The 14,368-nt window shown below is 26.7% G+C and overlaps 1 protein-coding gene across 1 annotated transcript; it reads left to right on the forward strand.

Moving 5' to 3' along the window:
* The first annotated feature begins 1,976 nt into the window (after positions 1-1,976).
* LOC107069277 (protein big brother) lies at positions 1,977-12,456 on the forward strand. The gene is made up of 3 exons (XM_015326447.2): positions 1,977-2,580; positions 3,318-3,512; positions 10,243-12,456. The coding sequence occupies exons 1-3, from the start codon at positions 2,374-2,376 to the stop codon at positions 10,600-10,602; spliced, it is 762 nt and encodes a 253-aa protein (XP_015181933.1). The 5' UTR covers positions 1,977-2,373; the 3' UTR covers positions 10,603-12,456.
* The last annotated feature ends 1,912 nt before the right edge of the window (positions 12,457-14,368 follow it).

Raw genomic sequence — 14,368 nt, forward strand, 5'->3', positions numbered from 1 at the left:
CCTGTTAACAGTAAGCTTTTTAAACATGTTAAGTTTCTTCAAGGTTGCATTAGCATTTACATATCTATCAAAAATCTTTTTTAATTATTTAATCATAATTTTAAACGAAATATTATTATAAAAAACAAAATGTGTATATAGATAATACATAAATCACTAGAAATTACTAGAAATTATTATTACAATGCTATTGTTTGATATGAAGATTAACTTTAACATGAAAAAAAAAATCTTAACAATATAACGACGTAATTATTATTATTATTATTATTATTATTATTCAAATGTATTTATTATCTTTTATACACATACACACACACAAATTTACGTTTGCTGTAATAAATCATATTGTTACAGTACTTCCATTTTCTCTTGAAGTAGTGTATAATATAATATGTGTCCTTGTGTAACGTGATACGTAATAGAAAAAAAAAAAAAAAAAAAAAAAAAAAAGAAAAAAGGAAATGAAAGCAGCTTTCGTTGGAATAGACGAAGGACAAGGGAGAAAAATTCAGGGAGAGTGAACGAGCCATGTTTTGTTATACTGTCTTTCGAGTATCGTTAGGGGGAAATGATACGTTCAATGGCGTTTTTACATACTTACATATGTGTAAGTATAAATCTTCAACTTATAACGAGCACAACACAACGTACACATAGAGATAGACACATATGTACATAAATGTATATAATACTTGTATATAGTAAATGGGGTATACATATGCAATCTTCTCTCGAGTGTATTCTTTAATCTTAACGCCGAAATGGTGGACTAGGATTGGCGAAACTTTCGGACCAATCGGATAACTCAAGAGGCGGGGAGAGAAATAACGCGAATAATTTTTTTTTTTTTTTTTTTTTGGCTGTAAATTTTATTTTTGGATTCATTCGAGTGAAACTGTTATGATCAATTTTAAACAGTTTGATGTTTAATGATTTATTATGTTTCAGTTTATTTTATAAGACCTTGTAGGATTCTTTTTCAGAAATTGCATTTCTATAAATAAAAACTTGTCACAATGTTGCTGATTTGATTCATATTTTTTTCTAAAGAAGAACTTTAATTTCTACAAATATATTTAGTTAAACTGTTATGATCAATTTCAAACAGTTTTATGTATAATGATTTATTAAGTTTCAGTTTATTTTATAAGACCTTGTAGGATTCTTTTTCAAAAATTGCATTTCTATAAATAAAATCTTGTCACAATGTTGTTGATTTGATTCATATTTTTTTCTAAAGAAGAACTTTAACTTCTACAAATATACGACGGAAGGTAGAATGAACATAAATATATTTATAAACGTGTTAAAAATAAAAGTAAAGTTAACTGACAACAATTCTAGGATCCCATAGCATTGAAAAATCCCTAAATTAAATGTATTTATAGCTAAATAAAATGTTTGAAACATATTTTGATAATATTGAAAGAAATTCTGTATAAAAACTTGTACTTAAAGTTTAGTTATATATAAAATACATTTAATATAAATAAATATAAACGGTGTCGAAGAATTATTCGACCCTATTTTAAATAATTTCAATTTATGTAACGTTATTTTCAAAATATAACTGAAATCTGTATTGTTACTGTATTATTACTGACATTTATATTGTTTGACCGAAACAAATCTTTGAACACCGTATATATAATAATATAAAATTAACATATAAAAAAAAAGGTGTATATAATAATAATCATAATATTTGTGTAAAATGGTGTGCATGTGTATACGTGTAAAAAGATTGGTTATATAAAATACACGTAAAACGATAAAAAAGAATCTTTACATATATACAGTACATGTATATCTAAGAATGGTAGGAGAGAGAGAGAGAGGAGAGGGGAAACATCTATTTGAGATTTCACGAATCAGGAAGTAGTTGAGTAGGGTGGGATTGATAGAGAGGCTGGTCGGTGGGCGTGACTTAATACAGGCCCACCGAAACCGAGAAGGGGTCTTTTTCACTGTAAACTTGTGTCAGTTTCCATTGGGACGTTGTATAGTACGGAACTCTCTTTTATATACAGCATATCGTATATTATTATCGAACAAACACGAGTGATAGAGCAATTATTTAATAAACAAAATAATATTCATTTTGCAATTTAACATCCGACACACACCATTGAAAAACAATATTAATTGTTGTTGTTTTGATTTTTCACTTAACCGTGAGAATTTTGATTCATCGCAAATTTTGAGAGATTGGTGAACGAGTTGTTGCAATCTTAAATTTTCTTACAACATCTAGAAAAATATTAATAGGGGTGTAGGGAGAAGGGGAAGGAGAGAAGAAAAGTTTACAAAAAAAAAAAAAAAAGTAAGTGGGGAAAATTAAAAAAAAAACAAAACCAAAAAAGCCTGTGAATGTACGCCGAAAAAATGATGCACGCCATGAGCGAGCACGCCGGCGGTGCAACCGGTCTCGGTGTTGGTGTTTTACCATTCGATGCAATGGCACTTTACGAACAACCAAGGCCTCGTTATGCATTAAAAATGCCACGGGTTGTACCAGATCAAAAAGCAAAGTTCGAAAGTGACGAACTATTTCGAAGACTCAGCCGTGAAAGCGAGGTAACAATCTGATTTAATTTTCACATTAAATATAACATGTATTATTATATATATATATATATATATATATATATATATATATATATATATTACTGTAAAAATAAGTTTGGATTTGAGTATAATTTATTATTTAAATATTATATGTGTATATATATATATGTGTTATTAGTTAATTATTTTATATTAAATGTAATACGAATGTATTACTGTAAATATAAATGTTAATGCATGCAGCAATACATGTATTACTGTAAAAAAAGAAAGTTTATCTTTTTGTATAATTTATTATTTAAATATTATATATATGTATTATTAATTAATGTTAATATCGTTAACTGTAATAAATTCCCTGTAATTCGAATATATATTAATATACTAATATATTAATACTAATACCCTTTATAATCATATATATATTAATTTATTATTTAAATATTATATATATGTATTCACTAATATGAAAATCGTTAACTGTTATAAATTCCCTATAATTCAATAATTCAAATATACGTATATATATATACATATATATATTTTTTTTAATTTTTTTCATTTAATGTACGTTGAATATTTGTGTAAATATTGACGTAAACTGTTTGAATAAATCGTTTCAAATTGATTTGAATAAATTCTGATATTATATAAATTGATTAGAAATATTTGAGATACATAACGTATGTATTTATAATTATTTGTAAATATCTGAATTTATATTATTATTATTATTATTGTTATAGGTAAGGTACACCGGATATCGTGATAGGCCTATGGAAGAACGTCAAGTGCGTTTTCAAAATAGTTGCCGTGAAGGGCAAGTCGATATAGCATTTGCAGCAACCGGAACTAATTTACAAATTGTTTTTGGTAATGCTTGTGGAAATTACCCACCTGATAGAAGAGAGGATTGTGATTTTGATAAGGAACACGGCAAGGTAAGATTCATTTTTCAAATCTTATTTTAAATCAAACAATTTCAAAATTAATTACATAAATAATAATAATAATAATAATAATAATAATAATATCTTAAACTTAAAAATTAAACAAAATTCAAATATTCATTGGTCTTATTAATAAAACAAAATATAATTGTTACATTATTAAATATTATTTCTCACAATTCATCTAAGAATAAAATTAATTTCAATATAATAAAAACATTCAATTTTTCACATTAACATTAATTTTTCATTCATTTGTAAGAATTAATCGTGACTTTGAATCACGTAGTAAACTTAGATCAATTTATTTAGATAATTTAATGATGAATTATATCATTTTGTGTCATAGAATTGACCTAAATTCCTTAAGAAAAGATTTTTTCACGTTTCTCTCTGCAGGGAGTCTCTCTCTCTCTCTCTCTCTTTCTATTCTGAATTTAACTGTTGTAACTTATACACACACATACACACATAGATATATTCTATTTGGTGTCCAATAATTCACAATGTCTTTTACTATTACTACAAATTGGTTAGAAGCTATTCAACAAAAAAGGTTTTCTGTTAAAATCTGAAAAAGTATAGGAAACATTCCTAAGGATCAATTCTATGAAACTTTTCATTGGAAGGAAGAAGGTATACCTTACCTTCTTTTTCATTATTTTCTTCGTCCCTTTTTTTTTTTTTTTAAATTTTTTATTATTGTCAAATCTTTCCTTTATTCTTTGTCCTTGTATTTCGAGGACGAAATATAGTCAAAAGGGTGGGAGAAAACATCCCAACTTCGCCATTGCGATCGATAGTTTGTTCCTGGACACCCGCCATTTTCTTTTTACACTTACAAATAACTCGCAGATTTAGGTGGTTTTTTTTTTTTTTAAGGATACGTAATATTTTGAGGAATTATTTATTAACACATTGATTTTTATTGTTATTACGAATAATTCGTAAATTGCGTTTAATGTGTAATGCATGTTTGTACATGTGGGTGAGTGTGGGGTGTGTGGGGTGTGTTTTTGAAATATTAGAAAATTATTTGTTACATTTCATTTCATTCTAAATATTTTTAATTAACAAATAAAATGTTTCATGTAATACACTATTTTTATTTTTTCATTATATTTATATACAAGTTTAGTGTGTACTACGAGAAACAAATTGAGTGTACTACGTGAAACAAGTTTAGTGTACTACGAGAAACAAATTAACAAATTATTTCGTATTTATTTATATATATGAATTTTATGTGTTATTTATTTAAATATTTTTTTATTTGTTTTTGGAAAGATTGGTAGAAGTTATTTTTTTTATACATTTTATGTTTAAACATTTAACTTTATTGTTAGTTAATATTTGGATGTTTAATGGAATTAATGTGTTCTTTTTAAAAAACGAAGTTTATTTCGACAGTGGAATGGAATATTCTTGTGAGATTGAACAGTCAGTTTCGTGTTCGTTAATTTGAACGCTCGTAAATCTACTTAGGTGACACACACACACAAGGCGCATTCTTTGAACCTTCTTTTCGAGTGTTATCCTCAGGTCATTTTAAAGTTTAACATAGAATCCACTTTTTTTTTTCCTTCTTCTTCTTATTTTTCTCCATTGCATCGTTTTTCACTTTTTGATGCAATCATTTTAAAATTAGAAAAGTAAATTTTAGTAAGAAAATATTCAAAAATTATTATTTATATATTTTGTTTGTTTAAAATTAATCAATTTTGATCAATAGAGTTTTTACGTCAAATTACATTAGATATATATTTATATATTTATTATAAATTAATATATTGATATTATACTTTTTTTAATTATAATTTAATTATATAAATATTAAATTTTTTTTATTTATATTTATTTATATTTTTATTAAACAATATTTATAATTAAATTATTTTATAATATATATATATATATATTTATTTATTATTTAATAAATTTCAATTATATTAATATAAAAATATATATTATTAAAACACTCATTTTTATAAATATTTAATTTTGCAAATAAAAATATAATAATATATAATATTAATAATTATATAATAATTGCAAATAAAAATATAATATTATATAATAATATATAAAATAAAATAGAATATAATTTAATACAAGTTAATTGTGTACTACGTGAAACAAATGTACAGTATGTACTACGAGAAACAAGTTTAGTGTACTACGTGAAACAAATGTAATGTACTACGAGAAAACAAATATTTGTTTATCATTAGTAAAGACAAATACGAGTATTGATAAATAATTAATTAGATATTCAATTGGTACTTTTTTTATCTCGTTAACTGTGAAGGACCTTTTTTGTTTTTTTTTTGGTTTAAAAATAAATCGTAGGGCACAAATCTATTACTCCTACTATCGTTCTAACGTTTTGTTTTATTCGGACAATGAAAAGAGTAAAAAAAGAAGAGAAAGGAAACGGCAGCAGCATAAAGAACACTACGTTAGGGCGACACGTGCCCTTTTCGCATTGTCTTCGGGTTTTGCCCTTCCTTGTCGAGGAACAGTAATTACGCATTGAGATTTCTAGATCTTCTAGATGATGAAAGAGATGTTATCAAAATATTGTAGGAGCCATTTTTCTTGTTCTTTTTCTTTTTTTACTTTAAGAAACGATCCAAATTGTCGTGTGTGGAATTTAACGAGTTAACACTCATTAAGATTATTAACAAAAGACAATAAAGATAAGTGAACAATTAAAAATAATTGATTTAATATTCGTTAATTCGTAGTTTTTATCAATGACTAGTCGTCTATTTTTTGAAATGGTTTCGAATAGTTTTGACTAGCCGAGTATCATTGCTTTCTTTCTTTTTTTAAATTGTTAGGTTAGTAATTTACTACTTATATTTGTTGTTAAGTAAATAATTTTTTAATTATAAGTATAATATTATTTTTATAGTAACAAATGTTACAGAAAATATTACAATAATGCAACGAGTAAACAAATCTAACCTAAAATCTACAAAGAAGAATTTTTATTGCACCTCCCCCTTATTGTTCGTTTGAGAAAAATTCAAAGTTAAACAATAACAAAAAAATACAATAAAATAAAAGGAAGAAACATAAGTATTATGTTCAAGGTTTATTTTATTTTATTTTATTTTTTGTTGGACTCATACTGACCATAGTAATTTTAATATCCTTTCTAACCTATCTCATCTTGACGACCTTGCCTTTTTCTACGAGGGATTTGTACGTTCGGGGAAGGGCTATCACTGACTAATGTTCGCCCTTTTGTGCAGGAAGAGAGTGGACCTTGCACAAAAAGGTACCTTTAGGTAACGCCTACCGAAAAACAAAAGAGTATAAAACCTTCGTAGTAGGACCTAACTCTAGCTAGCCGGTCATTTATCTCCGTACACACGTTTTCAAACATATTGCTTGTTCTTCTTCTCCCTTTACAAAGTGTTCTCCCTCATTTCTAACACATACACACATATACAGATATATATATATAGGACGGTGGTCTAAAAATTGTCAACCCTTTTACTCCTAACAGATCCGTATTACGACTTATGACTTATATTTCTTTCCTTGTCCTATTTCTTTTTTCACACTTTTTTTTTTTATTTCTTACCACCACCAATGCAAATTAGATCAATGTGAGAAGAAAGGGTTGCCGTTCTGACTTACGAACAAGATACGCATCGTTAACGGTGTTAAAACGTTACAGTTTAAATATCGGCTACCATTATTTGCCGCTAATGGGTCACGCCCAAGTCACAGACATGATAGAGGGAAAGAGGTGTTAGAAAAACAATAACAAGAAAAAAACATATTCGAATAAAAAATAAAAAAAAACAATGAAATAACTCTGATCGCGTGAGAACGTTTAACGAGGGTTCGTGAAAAGGTTTATATATATATATATATATATATAGTTATATAACAGGAGGGTTTATTTTACGTACGTTGTAATTTAGTTGTACTTTGATTATTCATAATTATTTTAATAATAATAGTAATTATAAATTAATATTATGTTTTTTTTTTTAAAAACAAGAATTTGTTTCGTGAACACATTTTTAAACAAATAAGATCACTTGATAGTATTTTTATATTTAGATTATTTTTATTATTATACTAGTACTTTTCAAAGGTTAGGATTTCGTTTAAAAATTAGTTTCTCGTTTGATTCGTATTGTACCTTTCTACTTTTCTTTTTTTGTAATTGGATGTAGGAAGGTGGAGCCCTTCGATTGTCGTTTAGATCGAAGTAAATCGATGCCCACCCGTTGTCAAAAAAATACTCACAATTCATAATTTCATATAAATAAAAATGTCCTACGGTGTTGCTAGTTATTGTTCACGTTTATTTTACTCAAACAGCTGTAAGTTTTATTGTACATGTTTCTCATAGTTTTTTTTTTTTTTATATTATTTCTATGTGTCTCTTTTTTTGCAACAAGAATTTTCTCTTTTACTTAAAATTTAGGAATTAATAAATTGTTGTATTTATTAGAGTTGTACTGAGTTCAATTGGTAATACAATTAGTAAGGTTATGTACAAATAATTTTAATTATTTTCTTAAAGAAAAAATAATTTGATTTAATTTAGAATTAATTGCAACAAATATATAAAACAAAATAATTAACAACAAATATAATGAAAATAAATAATAAAATATATAATCAATAAATTATTATTATTATTGTTGTTGTTAATTATTTCACTTGTTATAAAATTGTTTGGAAATATATTTTTTCAATTTACGTAATTATTATTGAAACGATATTTTTTGTATTCCTTTTTTTTTGTCCGAATACAGTGATAAACTAATTCGAAATATAAATTAAAAAAAACAAAAAACAAAAAAACTATGTCGACTGAACAATGACAAATATTTTTCGTACGTGCTTCCGTAAAACAACAGGAAATATATTTGAGAACGAATTTTAAGAATACATTTTAACTCCTCTATATAACGCGTTCCTTTTTCTTCTTCTTCTTCTTCTTCTTCTTCTTTTTCTTGTTTTTTCTTTTTTTTTCCTTTTTTCTTTATTTTGTACGATGCTACAAACGATTTCACGGGACGGGACGGGACTGAACGAGACGGGACCGGGACCGGAAACCGTACCATTTGTCAAGAAATAAAATAGCCCTCTCTTCTTTTTTTATTTCCTTCTCTTTCTATCTTTCAAACAGACAGACACACACACACACACACACATAACCTCCTCCCTGACGAAAGATAATTGCTCGTTTCGAAGTAACTTGCGGACCCAACACACAACAGTTTTACAATTTTTCCCCTCAAATTTTCTCCTTCTTCAACAAATTTCTATTTTCTCTTTTTTTTCTTCTATCACACCAATTTTTCTTTTATTTTTTATTTTTTTTTTATTTTTCTTTTCTCAAAATGATCCTTCACAACACAAATTATAGTATTACTACAAATATCAAAATAATAACACGAATTAGTACAATCATTGTTACGTTTTATCATTTCTCATGTTTCTTATGTTTCTTGCGTTTCTGTTTTTATTTTTACATCATTTTATATTTTATTAAAATAAGAAACATAAATTGAATTCTACCTGTTGAGTAAAAAAAGAACAATAATTTTCTATCCTGACGAGAATAAGTAACAACTCAGAAGATTGGCACAATCTTAACTCGCAATTTGATATCCCAGACTTAACCTAAAAAAAAAAAAAAAGAAAAAACAGAAGAAAAAGGTTAGACCACCGGTGATCCGTACCTTCCAATCTGCGTAATCGTTTTCGAAATAAGAATCGTTTAAGGTTATGTTAGTGGATGAAGAAGGTAAAGAGAAATTACTTTTTTTAGTATGGTTAAAATACTTATCTTAATAATTAACAAAAAGAAGATAAAAATAAATTATTGTATATCTGAGGTTAGGTTGGAACACATTTTACAAGAACAGAAAACAACAAACCAATTCCCGCCAAAAAAAAAATATTATAACCAATAACGTGTGTATATATATTCTTGAAAATATTAATTATAATAATATTAAAAATAAAATATGTTACATATTGGGATCTCTAACACTTGAATACGCTATCTGGTGGCTAAATTTAAAATTAGAGTAGATAGGTCGAATTTTGCTTATGCCCCACGCCTCTGCCAGAGATCCCACACACAATATATATTTATTTTATAAAATATATATAATAATAAATAAATATAATAAAATAATAATATAATAAAATATATATAACACCTATATTTGTTTAAATAAAATAATTAATAACTTATATATATACTAAGGGTGTCCCGCCACGCGTTACTGTGGCTCACAGTCAGTCCGAAACACACATCTTTAAGTGAACGAATTACCTTATACCGCCGTCTGTTAAAATCTTATCGAACTAACAAAGATACTCATGACTCTTTGTTAATAAACAAATAATTCGCAATAAATTGAGATATAAATTATCCTATCTTTCAAGTTAGATGAAACTGCACACAGTGTGGAAAATTTTATTAAAATCGGTTCAGCAGTTTAGGAGTCCATTGCGGACAAACAACGTGACACCTAATTTATATATATTAAGATAAAATATACAATTGAAAAATATAAATAAATAAATAAATCAAAAAAATTAAAACACCTAATAAAACAATAGAATAAAAAACATTTCTAATTAACAATCAAATATTTAAACAATAATAATTCCAATAAAAATAATTGTGATACAAGGTTATAGGTTTGTTTGTCATTGAAATTGTTTCCAGGTACACCTAAGATCCCATTTGATTATGAACGGTGTTTGTGTACGATGGCGTGGATGGATCGACCTTGATAGATTAGATGGTGTTGGTTGTTTGGAATACGATGAAGAATTGGCTGCCGAGGAAGATGCACATTTGCGCAATCAATTGGAAGTTTACAGCAGACGTGGTCGTGATTTGCACGAGAAAAGTTACAGGAGTGGGACAGCTCAAGCACCACATTTAAATCATCACCATCTTCATCATCATCAGGGTCATCATGTGACTGGTACAGGTGGTACGGGTACTACAAGTGCTGGTATTGAACCACATATGACCCATCGACAAGACCCAGAAATGGAAGTCAGGCTTAGAGCTTACTGAGACTTATCGACATCTCATAAATAAACAAAATGATTGAATGTTTTTTTGTTTTTCTATTTTTTTCTTTTTCTTTTTTCTTCTTGAAAATAACATATGATTTCAATTGAACGAGTGATGATATATCATTTTGTTTTTTTAGCTGGTATAAAAAATTAAAATGGTAATAATTAATTAATTAATTAATTAATAATATTATTACGAGAATCACGTCACATTTTAAAAACTAAGCATCAAACATTTTCAAAGATTTCTCAGTTAAAAATCATCTGTTATTTTTTTTTTAGTTAGATCAATTTAACAAAAAAAATTAATAAATAAATGAAATAAAAAAAAAACAAGAAATTATTTGATCTAACAATAATATACATGTAAAGTATTAAACATGAAATCTTTTAAATGATAAGAATTACAATCACATAATATGTATTCTGTATATATATATATATATATATATTATACTTATACATCTCATATATATATATATATACATACGTGTAATCTGAATATAAAAAAAACACACACACATTCTTTCATTTCGTTGGCTCTTCTTTTTACAATTTTTTTTTATTATTTAAATTTTGCTTAAACAAATGTCTTATTTGTAAGCAAAATTTCTAAATTTATATTTTATCCAATAAATTCATTGCACGTGGTGTTATTTCTTTTTCTATTAATAATAATAATAATAATATATATATGTTATATAATAAATTATATATATATATACATATATATATTTGAAAGTATAGATTCAGAATATCATCGTCAATGAGATCAACAAAAATTGTATTCCATTTAATTTTGAAATTCATTCAGATTTATAGTCAATCTGGATTGACTATTATTATGATTATTATTATTATAAATATATTTCATTCATTTGATATATATATATATATTTATAAATCATTATGATTATGAAACGTTTATTATTATTATTATTTAACTTGTTAGTTTTTAAATGGAAATATTAGTTTTTGAAACAAAAATCAAATTCTTTACTACGATTAACATTGAACAACGAGTGGGATTTTCTTTTTTTTTTGTTTTTAATTCTTTTTATTTGTGTGTGTGTATGTGTGTGTGTGTACCTACGTCAAATAGTTTCACGTGATCAAATGCAAATTAGTTTGAAATTCTTCGAAGAAATAAGGATAGTTGATGCAAATTATTGTATTACGTCATGAGAGACAAAATAACAACAACAACAACAACAACACAAACATACTTGTGTTTGTGTTTAAAATATTTACGAAATACAAATAATACATGAATCACACACACACACACACACACACACACACATACACTTTATGGATGATCGTCCAACTCGTTTAAATTTTTCCTGGGTAACATTCATGATGATTCATGGGATATTTTATTTGTTTCATCGATGATATAAGCTATGATAATTTAAACGTTACTGTATAATAAATCATTTGTAAATTTTATTCGTCATCTTTCATTGTATATGTATTGAATATTTTTTTATTTTTTTATTTTTATTTATCTTCTGATTGTTCATTTTGGTTTTTTTTACTTTTTTTTTTTTTAATTTTTCTTTGATTCCATTTCTCTCTGTCATTTTGTATTTTTATTTGGTTCTCATTTTTTACGCTTTTTCTTCATTGTATATTTTACTTCGGTTTTTTTTTTCTTTCATTTTATATTTTTATTTGATTCTAATTTCTTTTATTTTATTTTTTTTTTTTATAATACGATTATGGATTATCACGCTTATGTTTCGTTGTCTTGTAAATATTTGTAAAGAATTTAAATATAAGTTTGGATTAAAATATAATTGTGAATCTCATTAAGTTTTAAATTAAAAACCAACAAAAAAAAAAAAAACAATTGTAGTTCTTTTTATTGATTATTCAACCAATCCTAAAAAAATTCCTTACGAGTATATGTTTATGTGAATGTGAGTGCATACACCTGTGTATGTCGAGTGTTTATGTATATATGAATTAAAATTCAAGAAAAGAAACAATATTATTTTGTTTCCTAGTTTATTTTTTTACTATTCTAGGGTATTATTAATATTAAAATAAATTTTTGGTTATCTTGTATTTTTTTTTCTTTTTTTTTGCAATTACAGTGCTTTTAATATTCATTTTAATAATTAAATAAAAAAGAATGGAGGGGGTTGGGTCAGGTCAACAGGTTGATGTAGAAAAAGTGTATAAAAAAAATAATAAAATAAAAAAGTATATATATATATATATATAGGGTGGAAAGAAAAAAATAAGAAAAAATAAGAATAAAAAATAAAAATGTGTGTGTGTGTGTGTATTTGTTGAGACGATAATTACGTGAACTTGACGTTTGTAAGACGATAATGTAGACGAAGGAATTCTTATAAGAAGCCCTTCAGATTCTGGATAGTCGATACCAGTTAAGGGAACAAGAAAATACGAAACTTCCCACGAGATGATCGTTCTCTGTTAAAAACGAGAGTATCTGTGGGTGTGTGTGTGTGTCTCTTTATATATGTGTCTCATAAAAATAAAAAAATAAAAAAAGGAAGAAGAAGAAGAAGAAGAAGAAGAAGAAAAAGTAAAAGTAAAAGTAAAAGAAGAAAAGGAAAAGAAAAGGAAAAAGATAAGAAAAGAATCTTTGAGTTATAGTTGAAATTACCTTGACACATTTTTTGACGATTACACAGATGACCACGTTGAGAATATATTTCATTAAAGAAAAAAAAAAAATAGAAAGAAAGGAAAAAATAGAAGAGAAAAGAATTGTTATCGTTAAACAGTCAGTCTCGTTTTTAACTTCCTGTGGTTTGTAGATAAACACTCATATCATTTTAAACTCTAGTATGTTTGACCAAAATAAAGTTTAGTATTTCATTACGTTTTTTTTTTGTGTGTTTTAAAGAATGAATTTAAAATAAGAAACATACGATAAGAACTATACACACACACACATATATATATATATATTATATTGTATATATATATAAAATTATATTGTAGTGTCTAACAAGGAAAATATATTTTTGAAATTTGTTCAAAATACTTTTAGGGGGGTGAGATTTTATAAAATATTTTTGTTTGAAATTGTATTATATTATTTGTAGAAAATAAATTTGATGGGCCGATAATAAATGCCGGTAATGGGCCGATAATAAATGCCGGTAATGGGCCGATAATAAATGCCGGTAATGGGCCGATAACAAATGCCGGTAATGGGCCGATAATAAATGCCGGTAATGGGCCGATAATAAATGCCGGTAATGGGCCGATAATAAATGCCGGTAATGGGCCGATAATAAATGCCGGTAATGGGCCGATAATAAATGCCGGTAATGGGCCGATAATAAATGCCGGTAATGGGCCGATAATAAATGCCGGTAATGGGCCGATAATAAATGCCGGTAATGGGCCGATAATAAATGCCGGTAATGGGCCGATAATAAATGCCGGTAATGGGCCGTTAATAAATGCCGGTAATGGGCCGATAATAAATGCCGGTAATGGGCCGTTAATAAATGCCGGTAATGGGCCGATAATAAATGCCGGTAATGGGCCGATAATAAATGCCGGTAATGGGCCGATAATAAATGCCGGTAATGGGCCGATAATAAATGCCGGTAATGGGCCGATAATAAATGCCGGTAATGGGCCGATAATAAATGCCGGTAATGGGCCGATAATAAATGCCGGTAATGGGCCGATAATAAATGCCGGTAATGGGCCGATAATAAATGCCGGTAATGGGCCGTTAATAAATGCCGGTAATGGGCCGATAATAAATGCCG

The sequence above is a fragment of the Polistes dominula genome, unplaced genomic scaffold, assembly GCF_049000335.1.
Source record: "Polistes dominula isolate Pdom_NZ unplaced genomic scaffold, Pdom_raw_medaka contig_21, whole genome shotgun sequence".
Lineage (NCBI taxonomy): Eukaryota > Metazoa > Arthropoda > Insecta > Hymenoptera > Vespidae > Polistes > Polistes dominula.